Genomic DNA, 16848 nt, shown 5'->3' on the forward strand with positions numbered 1-16848 from the left:
GTGCTGCTTCACTGGGAGCACATTGCTGGAGGGGCACAGCACTGAGGGAGGTGGTTCACAGGGGGTTCACTTGGTGCTTTCCATGCAGACTCTGCTGGGGATGCTCTTCTTGTCAAGTCCATGGAATGCAGATGATGGGAAGGAAACCATCACACAGTTGCATTTGAGGTACCAACAAACAGAACAGTATAGGGCACCTGGATGTGTATGGTAGATGCAAATGTATATAGTTAATACATCATTCTTAGCCCCCCAAAGTGACAAATGGATTACTTTTAACTGCTGTGTTCCATTTGAAAGCAAGTACAGGGCAAACGTTTTTTTTTGTCAGGACGCTTTGTAACTTGTTTTCATGCAACTACCATTTTCAACATCATTTAACATGTCATTATAGACCTTTTAATAAATTATAGTCATTAACCTTGCCTAGGGTAACTGAGGGAAAGATTTTAATTCAGGCAGTGAAGAGTCTGTCCTCTAGGCCTGTGTTCAAGATCACAAGAGTGGCAGAGCCAACATCAATTCAAGGACCAACAGGAACACACCTGGCTCACAGCCATCTGTTGTTTGTACCTTTGCAGTGCTGCTGGTTCCTGCTCATGCCAGTGCACGGAGACTTCTCAGGCTGCTGTTATCCACGCTCACTCCAAGCTGCCTCTGTGACCTGTTCTTGCAGTTGGAAGTGCTAAAGCCTGAGAAAACCCTGGCTCCTTTGCCATTAAGGACATATTGGCAGCTTCTCTGTAGGGAGTTTCCTGCAGAGGCAGGAATCTGACTCATGGCTGCTGGAGACACCTCCTGGAAGAGCTGTCATGGAATAGCCACAGGCAGTTGTGATTCAGTCCCGAGCAGTCTCATTAGGACCTGATTTCTTAATGGCATCCCGTATAAACTTAAATTACCAGCTATTTTTGTATCCTCCATGCAACCAACCACCGCCTTAACAGGAACTCTGTCCACATGAAAGAGTGTTTTGATTTTTGGGGTTTTTTTTCAAATTTTTAAATTTTGTATGGAAATGCTTGCATAAACTTTCATTTAAACATTTTAAAATTTGTTTGTAATAAAGAAGGAAAAAACCCCTCTGCTTAAAACTTATATTATGTAAGTTTTTTCTGAAAACCAACACTAACTTTGTTGAAGAAAAGATTCAAAACAGGCTGCAAAAGTATTTATTTAGCACATTTTTGGCTTAAAATACTGTCTTGCCATGTCTTTGTTATTGCTACTTATCACTCTGAGGTAACATTTGCAATTTCAGTTGTTTGCTTTTAGGGATGTCACTGGTGGTGGCTCAATATCTGTAGCTACAGATGGACATAGTCTGAAATGGCTCCTGCCTGAACCAGCTTCTCCCAGTCAGGGAAAGCTCAGAAGTGGCAGGGTGGAAAACAAAGCCAAGAGCACAGGTCACCCCTGTCCTGGCTCTGTGGGAGCACACCTGTGCAGCAGGGCTGAGGCTGTCTGGTGGAAAAGGTGTTGAGTCACAACTGACTGCTCTGAGTGGAGCCTTTGTAGTGAAAACTGGCAAAGCAGTTAAATTACATCTTCCACTGGTGAGAGTTGTCCAGAAGCTGCTGGGCACAAAGCTGGCAAAACCTGTACCCCATTGCCATGGCCTCCTGCAGGTTTGGCCTGGGCTGGACCCCACTTGCCACCTTATCTGTGTTCTGGTTGACCTGGCTGGGTTCACTGCATTCCAGAGCTGGTCGTTCAATGTTGTTTGTTTGAATTCCTCTGCTGCTCCAGCACAGCCCACTGTACCGGCTCTTTTGGTGCCTGAAGTTGTAGATTTCCCTCACTGTGGTGCTTTGAACAGTGAATGTGCTCCCCATCCTTCTTCTACAGTATGAGAATCTGAGGAGAATTGGCTGATAACTAGTGTTCCCTGAAATTCCAGTTACTAAAAATATCATGATAGATGGTCATGCTGTCTTTCCATGAAGCCAGGAGTAAAACTGAGGCTCAAATAGAGACACCTGGTATTTGTACTCCTTCATATTTACAATAGTGTAATGATTACCTTCACAGACTCTTGCATAGTCTCACCTGGCCCGAGGGATGGAATGACTCGGTAGGATGTCTGCATTACAATTGGAATATAGTTCCTGCTGGGAGAGGACTTGAGAGAATATTTTTATTTTTCAACAGCTCCTGCTGTGCCTTGGCATTTACACTCCATCTGGACTAACACCTTCAGCAGTCGTTTCTCTGCCCAGCAGACTCTGGGCCAGCAATGACAAGAACACTGGTTCATCATCAAGCTGTGAGTAGCACAGCTGATTAATTCTTATCATTCACTGCTTTTAGTGTGTCACACAGAACTTTAGAACTTCCTTTACAGCTGGGGAAACTGAGTCATGGAGAGAAGAGATGGTGCCACTTAGGTCACCTGTTAGGGTGGGTGACAGAGGCAGCACTGAGATTGTGGCTGGCTGAGCTCTGGCTGGGAGACCCATCCTCTGGATCCTATTCCTGAAAGCCTGAGGCATGAAGGCATGATTGTCACACTTCACTCACCTCTTCTACCTGGCTTGCTGACACAGCCTCCTTGGAAGGTCTTTCTGAATCATTTGTTCTGTCCAGAACCTCTTACAAAACTACCCATCTGGATCTAAAATTCAGACTCCCCAGGAAAGGCAGAGCAGTCTTTCCCAACCTATGCTCAGCTCAATGGTCCAGCTGCCCAGACACAGCTGTACTGTTCACAGGTGTATTCCTTAAAGCAGAACAGGGTCTTCTCTTGCTTCAAGAGACCTCCCTGGAATTTTTTACCAAGCTGTCTGTCTTGAATCAGATTGCAACTGGTCCTCCAATGTAATCAGTGAGGATGCAAAGGCAGGAAAAATGGGAGAAGAAAGCTTAGACCCCTGACTTGCGGGTCTCCCGGGGGTACTTTTTCACACGTGCTGCTCGGAATAAACCAGGGCTCATTCCCTGGGAGCAGTCCAGCAGGAAAACAAGGCTGGCAGCACCGGCCTGGCGCGGGTCCCGGGAGCCGATTCAAACTGTGAGCTGCCATTGCCCTCTGCCGACAGCTCGGTGTACGGTGCCCTCACTGCAAAGCGAGTGTTTTCTGTTCCACGGCAAACAAGGAGTCCTGGGCATCTGCAGAAAACTGAAGGATCCTCCCTCAGACAGAGATTTTTAGGGTTTATTGCTTGATTTTTTAAAGTCCTTTTAGATCCTACTCATCAGTCAATCAATCAATCAATAAATCACATATCAATCATCCCCCATCAAAACCAAGTCCAGTGTAAACTGTTGTGCAAGGCATGGAGTGTGTGGGGAATGGGAGCCAAATTTCTCCTGTAGAGCTTGTGGTGTACAGGGACAACTCAAAGAAAACATAATGAAAAACCCAGTGATCAGCCCCATTTTACCTGTAAGTCCCTGAGATACTGAAAGGTCTACCTGAGCCCACAAAAAGGCAGTTCTTGTTCCCTGCTGGAGGTCAGGTTAATTCAAAGCAGAAGTAAACCACAAGTCCTGACTGCAAGGAGAATGGGTCACACTGTTGGAATCTTCTTTTTTTTTTGCTTTTCAATATTTTTTCATCATGAGGTTAGATAACTCCTTAGCTCACCCAAAACTACAATTCAAATGTTATTTGGGGTTAAAAACAGGCAGAAGCAATGACCGGTGATAAACAGAAGGTTGGACTGGACAGTTATATTTCTTTTCTCCCTCTGTCAGTTTGCCCAAGGTCATAGTGGAGTTTTGTGAGAAAGCCAGGAAATGAATCAGTGGTTTTTATTTGTTTTGGTTTTGTCTGTTGTTGTTCTTGTTTGTTTTGTCCAGGGCTTTACATTTTTTCCCCTTTTATTTATGTTTCAGAATTATCTAACAAATTACATACAGAAATATATTTAAATATTATAGTGAATGGGTCAGAAAGGTCTAGGACATTTAACAGGTGGGTTTTTAGCCTATGAACTGCCGCTGAGCTCTTTACCAACTTTTCCTGTGATAGATTCACTGTTTGTGTTTGTTATGAGTGCTGAATAAATTGGTGTTGCATTTCGACCATCCAGTACCTCATAAAGATTTCAGGCTGTCAATGGAAATATTCTTGGGCTGCTTGCTCTGAATAAATGCTCATGTGGAAAAAGACTAAAAGCTTACAGGAACATCCACAGACAGCAAAGAAAAAGGACTTGTATCTTTGACAGCTTCCATTTTACTGTGATGAGTACATCGTAGGGACTAAGTGTTTTTTCATAGGCTCTATAAAAGGATGAAGTCTTCTCTTGCTGCTAGATAAATGTTGTTTCCCATTTCAAGCAGGAAGAGCTTCTGTTTTTAGTGATTCAGACCAGTTTCCAAGCCTATTAGTGGGGAGGAGTTATCAAAATCTAAATTCCTGAACTTTAGTGCTGTCATTTTATTAAATACATTATAACATGAATTATAGCAATTGTAAAAATAAGTAATAGTATTGATAATTAATAATAATCTCAGGCTAATGAATAAGGAGCTGGTCATCTTTGCATGGTCCCAATGAAAAAAGGGTAAATTATGTCAGCTTTTCTGTTCTGTGTGTGGGTGCTCTGGAGACCACCTCAGTGTTTCTCTTGCTGGGCCTTCTGTCAGAGAGCCAAATTCTCTCATTACCCTGCTCTTCCATCTGTTATGTCTCAGATTTGTGGACCCATGTAAGAATGAGTAGTTTAGTCATATAAGAATCTTAGCATTCATTAAAACAAAATTAACCCTCAAGGAGGGAGAGAAAGACACAGAATAAAAGTTCTGACTTCACACTGAGATCTCAGAACCAAACCAACGAACAAAAAAAGAAAAAGCACACTAGTGAGTTCCTAAAAGAGAAGGGAGATTAACTTAAAATCATTCACCATGTCTACATTTATAAAATATCCTAACCTTTAGAATGGAGATTTTTTAAAATAAGATTAACTCCCTTAAACAGCAGATGATAAAAGTTTTGTACCTGATAAACAGGTACAAGAAACAAAATAATCACATCTAGACTCAAGACTACATTAGAAGAATGACTTCATGTGTTCATTTCCTTTTTCCTTTCCCCTGTGTTCTATATATGATTTACTAATTCTTTATTGTTTCTTTCCAGAAGCATCACTCACTGTCTACACTGAGAATGATTTTGGGCCAGGAAGTGGAGACGACCAAAGCAGGTATATATTTCACTTTATCCTTGATGCTGACAGGGCAGAGTGGGCAGGGAAAACATCACTCATCTTTCCAAACATGATTTCATCCACTGCAATTGTTTATAGGAGGACAGGTCTGGAATAAAACCTGAGTCCACTTTGGAAGACCTCACACCTTCTCTGTCATCAGCAGCTGAGGCAGCCTGAATGTCAACATTCCCTTATTGCAGGGAATGTGTCCTTAAAAACTCCTTCAGGAAGCAGAGCTGCTTCTGCTTCCCCAGACATGGCCCATTACATCAGAGCTCCTGACGGGGCTCTAACGAGCCAGTGACAGACTCAGACACTGCCATCCATACCTGAGCTGCATCTCTGGGAGGGGATGTTCCCTCAGCAGGACTGGGGGATGAGATGGAGACCTAAATCTGTGTTAAATCCAACAGGTTAATCTGCACTGCCATCAAAGTGAGGTTAAAGAGTTGGGGGGAAGTTTATTTTTAGTTCGAGTCCACAGCATTCCAAGTCTTAGTTTTGGCAGGCTGAAAACACTATCCTGCCTCTAGGAGGGAAAATTAAAGGTTCTCATATTAAGTAGCTTATGAACATTAATCATTAATCAAACACGTTTTAGTAGTAGAAATTCCATTAATTATTTTGTCATCTGGTTCTGTTTTAATTTCTTTGTCTATAACAACCAGAATCAATAAAATATACAATAGCCCTATGATGTTCCCAGTATCATGTCTCCAGGATACAAATATTTAAAAGAAATATTAATGCTTTAAAACTCATAGCATGAAAATTAGTACAGTTGGGCACATCAAAGTTGAATGAAACTCTTTTCCCTTTTCCAAATACACAGTGGTATTAGGGGGTACATTTCTACTATTTCCTTTTCAGAAAATCTATGGTTTTGACAAAAATAATTCCCAATATTGACCATGAGTAGCCAGGAGGTGGTACATCATACTGTGGAGAGTGAAAAAGGTACAGCTTCTGATGTTTTTTTTTCCTTCCTCTGCAAGTGTAAAGCAGGATGGGAATGCATTATTCAGCAGTGAAATTCAGAATTAGTATAATTGAGGTGCAATGCCAGTGGAATCAAGACAAATGAATCCTACTCGTTGCAGTATGAAATTTGTCCTATAGCTTTAGGTCATCATGGAAATTTAACCATTTGTCTAGCCTCCTTATTGCTCAGATACAGCAGCCAGCATTTCCATGAGATTATTTAAATGTAGAATTATTAGAAAAGTTTGCAGCTACAGAGACAGATGGATTTTACATAAAACCCCTACTCTTTGTAGCAACACAGTGTGATATTGAGAAAGATAATGGTCAAAAAGTACATTGCCAGGCTTCTAATGAGAACCTGTTGACAGTAGAATTACCCCAACATTCATCAAAAAGCCAATAAATGTCAAGCAAGAGGCCTTTGATGCAGTAGCTCATAATTCCTGTTCAGAAGCCTCTGCAGTCACTTCAGGGCATGCCATCATCCTGCATTTCTGCTGATTTTACCAAAAACTTTGTTGCTGAAGAAATACAAGGAGCAGGTGTCAGCATTCCAAGTGCCACTGCTACAGTGCCACGGGCTCACCGTGAGACCTCAGGCACAGCACATTTGGCCTCAATTTCCCCATCTGCAATGCAGGAATGGCAACACAGGAATTACCCAGAGGCAGTTCTGTGAAGGACACGCTGCTGCCATCCAAATGCTCACAAATCATGAGCTATGTGGTAAAAAGTCTGCTGCTGACTCCTGCCACTGAGGTAGCCATATATTTTTAATGTTAACTATGTCCAGCTTTTTGGGCCTTTGTAGGATGTATTTTCAAGCTCTCCTCCACAGTACAGGAGATTACTTCAAACCAACCCCAAACTAATTCTCACCCAGGCTGCTGAATTCTGGGTTGGGTGGCCTTAAGGAAACTCCATGAACTTTATATAAAAGCTTATATAAGCTGTTCTTGGGCTCTGTGGAGCACAGAGGGTATAAACACCTTGCCCATTACCCATGTCTTCTGTTTACCTCTACATTCAGTACATATTCCCCAGGTGATGTAGTGAAGCAGGTCATTGCCTGGTCCATGAATTAGGAATAATCTTGTGCCTTGTGTTATTTGTCACTTCTCCCCGGCTTTTCATTTGCCTTATTCATGAGGGAAGCCTGAAGCTATATCCCAAGTAAAACAATCATATCCTCTAGATTTTGCCTTTGTATCTTTTCTAAAATTTCCAGGTAAAAGCTCAAAGCCACTCCTTTAAGGCCTCCATGGACTCTGAGGCAGTTCATTCCATTCATGCTGGCAATTCCTTGCTTGCATATCATGACTGGTTTCCATTCCAGCTGTTCCTGTATATATGGATAGAAAATGTGTCCCTGTTGGTCATTTCCAAGGATAAGCTGCATCCTGGAGGCTGTGTGCAGATGGAGTTGCACTTAGTTTTCAGAGCCACATGCTGTTGGGGTGACTTGAAACTAGGCTAATTACCTGGCAGACTTCTCTGCAGAGAGATTCTTTAATAAAAATGGAGGGGGTGACAAGGGATAACATCCTTGCTATTTTGGGACAAACTCTTCCCTCAGGCAGCAGATAAACACGGTGATAAGGCTCCCAATCTATCATTTGATTTGCTGTTTCTTGGCTGTAGTACTTAATTAACAATTCTGGAACTGCTCTGTTTCCCAGGAATAGCCTGTAAATCCATTAAATTAAACAATAAGGGCAGATGTGAGCAAAAATAAAAAGCCCATGCAAGTCAGAAATGAAAAATTAAGTTGTTTTGTCAGTCTTCAGGGGCCAGTGTAGGAATATTATAAAACCTACTGAAGCTTTTCTGTCTAGTGTTCAAGCAAGAGGGAAATGTTCCTGTGGATAGCAACATTTTTAGAACTGATGATTGTTAATTACAAAAGCACTACTGACAGGAGAAGGCAGAGTGGTTTGAAACTGAAAGAGGGTAGGTTTAGATTGGGTATTAGGAAGAAATTCTTTAATTTGAGGATGGTGAGGCACTGGAACAGGTTTTCCAGAGAAGCTGTGGATGCCCATCCCTGAATGTGTTCAAGAACAGCCTGGCCTAGTGGAAGGTGTCTCTGCTGTGGGGCTGGAATTAGATGGTATTTAAGGTGCCTTCCAATCAAAACCATTCTAGGATGATCCTATAATTCTATAATTAATTACTTCATGAAATAGTACAAATACTGTGAAAACTGAGTTAAAACAAAAATAGATTTTCTCTTCAAGTTCTGAATGGAGTTAATAATAATGCCAAACCCTGTAGATGGCAATTAACTGTAGAAGAATTTCTGAATATCTGAAAGAATGTGCTCATCTAAACTGTCACTCATGCTTTAAGGTGGCCAGTGAAACCACTTTATTACTGCAGCTAGCTGGAAAGGGCACTGTTCTGCAAAAATCAAATAATGTACTTATTTCTAAAAGCCTGGAACAAAAGAGCCAGTTGAGATTTGCTGAGTAGTTGCAAGACAGCCATTAAATATAAATATTTTTAAAAACAATTTACTCTTTCCTAATGCTTTTAGAGCAGCATGTGGGAACAGAGTCTAAGTGCAGCATCTTACATTTGCAGCATTGGAAAGGACATGATGAAGGTTATTGGGCTCCAGATTTAAATCTTCCATCTCGCAATTGCTCATATCAGTTTCTAACCTATATAAACTAAGTGAGTTTGTAAAAAACTTACCTTTAAAACTCCATGTTTCCTGGTGGTAACAATAAAAATTTGTATTTTTAAACAGCTAGTGCCAATGATGCACATTTTTCACATTCAGTGTGAAACAGTGTAATGGTCAATTAAAGCTTAAGTTTCCCTTTTTAAAATTAAAACTTGTAGCAGAAATGAAAATTTTGTTCTTTTGAACCTGTAGATGTTAAAAGGACTTGCTTTGTGGAACTGTGTAACTCGTATTTCCACATCTGGACTTTTAGTAGCCATAGGTGGGATTAATTTGATCTAACTTAAAGACATCCAAGTCTGCACCAAGCCCTTTAGGCTGCTTCTACTGTCAACAAAGAAAAAGGCCCATCCTTACTGTGATTTACATGGTCTTGCTTAGACATCTGTTTCAAGATGAGACGGATGAGCCCTCATGATCTGGCTATGTGGAACTTCAGAAAAAACGTGTTTGCTGTGAGGTCATCCCATGCTGATCACCATGGATTGATACCAAGGCTCCTTTCATCCAGTACTCCCATCAATAACACATCCTCTGCAAATCTGCAGATTCTGCAAAACTGGGGCATTGGCTGACACCCCAAATGGCCTGGCTTCAATCAAAACTAACCACGACCCAAGGAGAAATGCAAGTTTCTTCACCTGGGAAGAATAACCAGTACAGGATACCAGTACAGGTGAGGAGTGGACTGGCAGAGCACAGACCTGCTGGAAATGGGCTCCCAGGGATGCCTGGCTGAATCCAAGCCAGCAGTGCACTCTCATCACAGAGCAGACAAAGCACACACTGGGCACTACTCACAGGCCTGTTTTGCTCTCCTCTGCTCAAGTCTGGTGAGGCCATATTGAGGATACAGCCCAGTTTTGGCACAACCAGTACAAAAGGGATGTGGAGAAACTGGAACTGGTCTACTGGAGGGATGCCAAACTGGCTACCCAGAGAACATGACCTACAGGGAGGGGGGAGGAAGCAGGGCTCATCTGTCTAGCTCAGAGGAATCTAAGTGTGGTCTACATGCAGCCTGTGACTGCTTGAAGAGAGTTACACAGATACTGGAGCTAAACTTTCTCAATCATGATAAATAATGGAACAAAGGGGAATGGCCAGGAAATGCTGCTTCAAGGCTCAGACTGGACATTAATAAAAAATTCACCTGAAGGGTTGCAACTGAACCTCTTTTCTTGGAAGTTGTCAAGTCTTTAAATCCATGGCTGAACTGCTCCAGTGCTGGTAAAAGCCCAGCTTTGAGCACAAGGATGGACTTCCCAACAAACACACCAGCCTGAAAAGTGCAGCTGGGGCAAGACACTGCCTTTCACACCAACCCATGCTCATCCTCCCTGCAGTCAACAAAACTCCCCAGAGCTGGGAGTTGAACTGATGGTGGAAAATCAGTATTTGTGGGGGACAAACTGCTGACACATACAGTTCACAGGAAGATATGAGGAGCAGTGGACAACTGTTACAGGCTTCTGTCTGTAACACTCTAACAGTCCTGGAACCCATTACCATACCCACCAGCATCATCTCTGGAATGTGTCCAAGCCCTTCAGTTCTCTATTAATAACAATAAATAACAATTCTCATCCAGAACTATGGAGGGGAGGTGCTGAACAAGGTGATGTGAGCTCTCTCTCAGCCCCTGTGACTCCCTATGTAACCTGAGACAAGTTAAACTGTTTTTTGCAGCACAGAGTTACTTTTAAAACCACAGATTAAATTCACTGCTATCAAAGAAAACCCATCTTCTTTGATTTTTCTTAACATTTATTACATACTCAGAGTAAATTTATTGTGTCTGGCATTTGTAAGAAGAGAAATTTAACTTTCAGTAAGAATAAAAATATAGTTCCCAAAGGCAACTGCGTGAAGAATCATAAAGCACAGCTAAGGTTTGTTTAGAGACAGGACTCATTTCTTCTCCTCCTGAGCGTGTGACCAGACAGGCTTACGCTTCTGAACAAAGGCTTCAATGCCTTCCTGCCCATCTCTCAAAGTCAAATTATCTACCATGACCTTAGTAGTTATTTTGTAAGCAGTGTCAAGGTCCTGGGTTATCTGTCTGTAAAAGGTGGCCTTCCCCAAGGCCAGGACGGATTTGCTGCTTTCACATATCTTCTGAGAGATTTTCATGGTCTCTTCTTCCAGCTTGTCTTCTGGTACCACCTTGCTGACCAGCCCGTGCATTAACGCTTCGTGGGCAGAGAGAGGTTCACCCGTGAAAAGCATCTCCAGCGCCACCTGAACAAGGAAAAATATTGTATCAAGTCAACCCAACTCAGTGATTTGCTTTGTTTGGGGAATTTCAGCCTCTTCCTTCAGGTAGAAGTTATTCTTTTCACAAATGATTTAAGTCTTTTGGTCTTTTAAACAGCCACGAGGTCTCAGCAAAGAGCAGGACTGGGTCTAAAGCTCGTCTCTGCAAACCTGCCTGCTGATTCCAGCTGTCCTAGGCTGACACCCCTGGGTTTCTCTTCAAAAGCTCACAATCTCTAGTGATTGCTGTAGGAATTAAAAGAGAAGTGGATCATCTACAAAGTCAAATGACTAAACTTCGTATTTTAAGCTGGGCATATATGCAGTTTTTGAAAACACCTGCCCTAGTTTTAAGTTTAGTATGAGTGGTTTTAAATATGGACTTTTTATAGCCACATTATTTCAGTCTCCTGCTGCTTCCAGCATCTGGTGCTTGAGGTTTGAGACTAAAAAATCCCCCAAATACTCAAGGACTATTCAATGCTATGTATCAATAAAGTTTTCCAAGACTTCTGGAGCAATTTACCAATGCCTGAATCATAAGAGCTGATTATCCTCATTAGCATCTTTGTTCTGGTAGCTACAAACAATGGAAACTTCTTTTGTTAAAAGGTAAAAATCACCAATTCTGGGAACTGCAGGGAATGTTCTTATTGCTTTGAAAAGTGGCACAGAGAAAAGTATTTCCCACACATTTTAAAAAGGTAATCCTACCTTTTTAAAGGTAAGCCCAGAAACACTAACTCAGAAACAGCTGCGACTGCACACGAGAGCAGACTTGGAAAAATCCCCCATGGACTCTATTTGAACAGGATGTCCCTGCAGATGGGAAATTTCAAGCTGAAGCTTTTATCCAGCAATGGGATGTGTGCAGTTCAGTCACTGCATCTCAGCAGAGCCCTGCTGGGCTTGGACTGTCTGCCTGCATGAATCCAATTGGCTTTACAGGTTGTACTATTTTTTATGCAGTGAGAGATGTGCAGCCACAATCAGTAGGACATAAAACAGGAAGACACTATAGGAGGGTTTTAGATGCTATTTAAAGCATCTTGATCTACAGCCAGGCAGATCCTGCTGGCAGTGAAATGTCATTGCCTGGCAAGAATTGATGCCTCGGTGGGACTGTTATCCTGAACTTGCAGGGGTTTCCTCCTCAGGGGAGAACATCATTGGCTAAAGCCCTGAGCTGTCTGTTGGAAAGGAAAGGGATTGCTGAGCTGGTGGCCTGCTGGGATGAGCTCGTGCTGGTTGGAGTCACATCAGTAGAAAGCTGCCTTTCCTAAACAAGAGTTCACCCTTCACATTGTTTTTCCCAGTCCAAAGAGTTATGGAGATGCCTTCTGAAATAAAGTATTTTGAATGTTGCACTGCAGGAAAATAAAGTTCAGGCAATGGAACTAAAACTCCTAACATGGGAACCAACTTTATGCAAAATTATGAAGAATATCTGGAAAGGAAGTTTACCTTTCTTGGAAGAGATCTGCCCAAGGCCACAGCTGGTGTGGAGCAGAACAGCCCAATGTTTACTCCAGGAGTAGCAAACTGAGATTTCTCACTTGCCACTGCGATGTCACAGCTTGCCACGAGCTGGCAGCCGGCTGCTGTAGCCAAGCCGTTCACTTTGGCAATCACTGGCACTGGAAGTTTCTGGATTAAAGTCATAACCTGCATGCACAAAAGAGTAGTCAGTATGGAAATTCAGAATGACACAGTCCTGTTTTGGAAGCCATCAAAAGTACCTTCCTCTCTATTTACCAAAAATCCCCCAGACTGTTGGATCTTGGCTCCTTTCTGATGAAAGGATGGTGAGGGCCTGTGGCTTTCACACATGGCTTTTACAGCATTCCTTAAATATGGGCTCAGCAATGTCTTAGAGATCATTAGTACTGGAGGAACTACAACAAAAGATTTCAAAGTACTCACTGTTGTCACACTGAGGAGGATTAGGGGTCAAATTCTAGCTCCACCACTATCAAAGGGGATTTTGCCATTCTCTCCAAAGGATCCAGGATTCACTTCAACTTCCTCACCTCCCTGACCTGTGTCTTAATAAGACCTTGGACAACCAGTGAGTCAGATCTTACTTTCACATTGTCTACTTGTTGTTTAAGCTGATCCTGAACTTTTAACTAAATAAATGCTGGGAAAGAACATTTTATCACAAGTGATGTGGAAGTGGTTATCCCTAAACTTCTAGAAAAGATGCTCAGCTGCAAGGAACACTGGCTAAACTAAGGACTACACCCTGACTGTGCCCATTGTTGGAGACATGCATGTTGGCATTCTAGCACTTCTATGTACATGTAGAGAAATCCAGGGAAAACCTAATTTCACCAGGATCAGGCATTAAAATAGCAGAGCAGCAAAAATCAAGGAATCTGAAGGAATGTGAAGGAATCTGAATCTGTACTTTAGCAAGCAGATGACCAATGCTGTCCCTCCTTAAACCAGTGCTTGCTCTTAACAGCAGGCAATGGCAGAGACACTCAAGAAGAACTGCTTACCTCTGCACATAATTCAAATACTTGGGAATGATGCTTCACATCATCTTCGCTTGACAGTTCCTTTAAATCATGGCCGGAACAAAATACAGGTCCTTCAGCTGCAAAGAATTTTAGGAAAAGTCAGTCTGAAGTAATAAAGAAATCAGAGGTTGAGCATATCAATGTCCCAGCTAAAGGTATGTCAATGACATGTCAATGTTCAAAAAGGAGTTTAGGGAGGGAGTTTTGAACAGAATTCCAAAATACTGTCTTCTGGGTTCTGTGGTAACTTCAAATTCTTGCAATGCAACATTTAAGAACAGTAACACCCATTGCCACTTTTCAAGGTCTCATTTTACTTCCACTACACTTAACTCAGTTAGAAAGAATGCACTTCACCTCTGAGCCCAGTTTTGTGTAAGGATGTTCAAAACAGCTCCTTAGTACAACACAGCTTATCAGCTGGAGCAAGGCTGGAGTGCTTTGCTCTCAGACTGATAAATATACTTAGTCCTTATTTATTGTACCCAGAATTAATGATTAACTTTTGCTAAATAAGCATCAGTATTTTTCCTGTCATGGTGCTGAAGGTCACAATGGAAAAATAATGCAAAAAGGTTATTCTGCTACAGGAGAACCAGAAGGGTTGTTGGAGTGTTGTCTCCACTACTAAACTGTCATCTAAAGAACCCCCAAAAGCATGTTCAAGGTTTGGGCAGCGAAAGAGGAGGTTTCTGTGGAACCAAACTTTGGATTTGCTAAGATCAAAACACTCTATACAGGTACACAACCTTTACAACAGTTTTCCTTTGTCATGTGACTACCTGCCATTAGAATGAACCAATGTGATGCTTTCCAATCCTTCAGAACTTGTCAGATATTTGTATGGATGTGACATTTCCAGCTACACCTATGCAGATCAAACCTTACCTATGGATTTGTTTCTTATGAATCAGATTATTGGGACACAATCGATCCAGAAATAACCAGACAATTGTCAGTCAACTCATGGGGTTGGCAATATCTATCTGGAGATTAATTACATCTACATTTGAACCTCACTGAAGAATCCGCTGCAAAGTCTGTGGTAAAGGCTCAAAGCACTCTCTGAGGAATCTTTTGTTATCTTGAAATTTCTTCTTTTGCATTTTATTCAGCAGAGGACTTAGAAATAAACAGGAACATGTAAGTTCTAAAAAATCAAATGCAACTGTGCTCACAAACTCCCAGAGCACTCTACTCCCAAAGAGCCTTCAGTGTTTCACAAAATTTCTAACTGCTGCTTGAAATGAGGAATATGAATTTAAACTCACCCCTGTGAAATCAGCTCTCTTCTACTCTTGTGTGTGTGCCCTAATACACAGAATTTCCCCCTATGTATAGGAAACATCATGATCCTAAATTAATAAACCAATTTATCTGAGATGTTTGGAAGGGAGGAAAAGGAAGGTTATCTTAAAATAGCAAGAGGAAAAAAAGATGGCTTAAGTACATCTCAAGTTTCACTATCTTTAAGAACTCCACAGCTTAAAATGTAAATGGGAGGAAACTGTAACAGGCTCTGGGAGAGGCTGTTATACATCTGTGGGTCATGAGTGCCTGTGGTATTGATATTGCAGCTTCTCTTTCACTGGAGTGTTTTTAAAAATAGTTCTGACAAACCACTGGCAATGGTGAGGCTGATCCTGGCTCAGAGCAGGGAAGCAGAGCACTTGATTTGCAGAAACCTTGTTTTTTACCACAGTCTATAACTGTCAACAGGGCAACAAGTGCCGGCCTACCTCTGCCTGTTCCTGCACAAAACCCCTATGTTGGGATGTTAATGCTTTACTTTGGTAACTCTTAGAACTATTTTTTTGTTTGGCTTGTGTTCTGTTTAAAGTATTCCTTACAAAGAGTCTTAAAACCAATTAACCCTGACCCTAAACTGCTGAGTGTGAACACCCTCATACTCCGACCGAAATAGTGACGTGTTAATGCTTAGACATGTTGGCTAAAACCAAAAGCGTAACAAAACCCCAGGCAGTCGTTAGTGCTGAGTTAGGAATGAGGAATTATGTACAGGAAAGGGGAAGCTGGCGTGAGTATAGAGGAAGAGCGTGACAGGGAGGCCTGCCGGGCGCTGACAGCCGCGGGAGACCACGGGAGCATTAGGGAAACACACAGGGCCCTTCCCGCCCCGTTTCCCGTAACTCCAGCGAGTTTGGGTTTCGCCTGCGGGCCCGCCGCCGTGTGCCCTGCCCGCCCGGCCGGGCGCCGCGGTACCCGCGATGACGATGACGCGGAGCTCCCGGCTCTTGACGTCGTGCAGCAGGTCCCGCCGCAGGCTCTGCAGCATGGGCAGCGACAGCGCGTTCCGCCGCCGCGGGTTGTTCAGGACGATGGTGCTGCAAAACCCGTGAAACACGGCGGGGTTACGGTCACCGAGCTCCGAACGCGGCCGCGTCCCGGAGCCCCCGGCGCCCCCGCTCACCGCACGCCCTCCGCCTGCCGCCGCTCCGTCAGCGGCTCCGCCGGCGGGGCCTGCCCGGCTCCCGCGGCCGCGGCGCTGCTGAAGGCGGCCGTGAGGCGCCTCCGCAGCCGGCACAGCCGGGCCGCCATCGCTGCGGGGTCGGGCCGGGCAGGGGCGGAGCGGGCCGGGCGGGCGGAGCTCCGCGGCACCGGCGTTGGCAGCGCGGCCCGAGCCTGATCTCGGCCTTGTGGTGCTGCCGGGGCACAGTCACAGAATCGATTGTGTTGGAAAAGATCCCTGAGACCACCGAGTCCGACCTGTGACCAAACACCACCTTGTCAACCAGACCATAGATCTGAGTGCCACGGCCAGGTTCCCTTATACAGCTCCTCCACCTCCCCGGGCAGCCCCAATGTCCAGTCACTCTTTCTATGAAGAAATTCTTCCCAGTGCGCAACTCAGGCCTCTCCTGTCACAGCTTAAGATCCTCTTGTCCTGTTGCAGGTTGCCTGGAAGATGAGCCCGACACCCACCTGGCTATCCTCCTGTCAGGGAGGTGTAGAGAGTGAAAAGGTCTCCCCTGAGCCTCCTTTTCCCCAGGCTGAGCCTCCTCTGCTCCCTCAGCTGCTCCTCCTCAGACTCGTGTTCCAGTCCCTTCCCCAGCCCCACTGCCCTTCCCTGGACACCCTCCAGCACCTCAATGCCCTTCCTGGGCTGAGGGGCCAGAACTGGGCACAGCACTCGAGGTGTGGCTCAGCTAAAACCAAAAGCGTAACAAAAGCCCCTGGTGCTGCTGGACACATCATTCCTGGAGCAGCCCATCCA

General features: G+C 43.6%; 1 protein-coding gene across 1 annotated transcript; it reads right to left on the reverse strand.

Moving 5' to 3' along the window:
- Positions 1 to 10581: 10581 nt before the first annotated feature.
- On the reverse strand, positions 10582 to 16332 carry ECHDC3 (enoyl-CoA hydratase domain containing 3). The gene is made up of 5 exons (XM_041413434.1): positions 16045 to 16332; positions 15837 to 15958; positions 13593 to 13690; positions 12553 to 12753; positions 10582 to 11073 (listed from the first exon to the last, which is right to left on the reverse strand). Exons 1-5 carry the CDS (start codon positions 16170 to 16172, stop codon positions 10744 to 10746), a joined length of 879 nt encoding a protein of 292 aa, XP_041269368.1. The 5' UTR covers positions 16173 to 16332; the 3' UTR covers positions 10582 to 10743.
- Positions 16333 to 16848: the final 516 nt, after the last annotated feature.

The sequence above is a fragment of the Onychostruthus taczanowskii genome, unplaced genomic scaffold (assembly GCF_017590055.1).
Source record: "Onychostruthus taczanowskii isolate IOZ18803 unplaced genomic scaffold, ASM1759005v1 scaffold41, whole genome shotgun sequence".
NCBI classification, from domain to species: domain Eukaryota; kingdom Metazoa; phylum Chordata; class Aves; order Passeriformes; family Passeridae; genus Onychostruthus; species Onychostruthus taczanowskii.

Bases quoted from the DNA above. Each gene is read 5' to 3' on its own strand.
- ECHDC3 (XM_041413434.1), bottom strand. From the start codon at position 16,172: ATGGCGGCCCGGCTGTGCCGGCTGCGGAGGCGCCTCACGGCCGCCTTC. The intron at 13,691-15,836 runs GTACCGCGGCGC...AATTCTTTGCAG, and splicing joins CCGCGTCATCGTCATCGCGG to CTGAAGGACCTGTATTTTGT. The intron at 12,754-13,592 runs GTAAGCAGTTCT...TTGTGCATGCAG, and splicing joins TATTTGAATTATGTGCAGAG to GTTATGACTTTAATCCAGAA.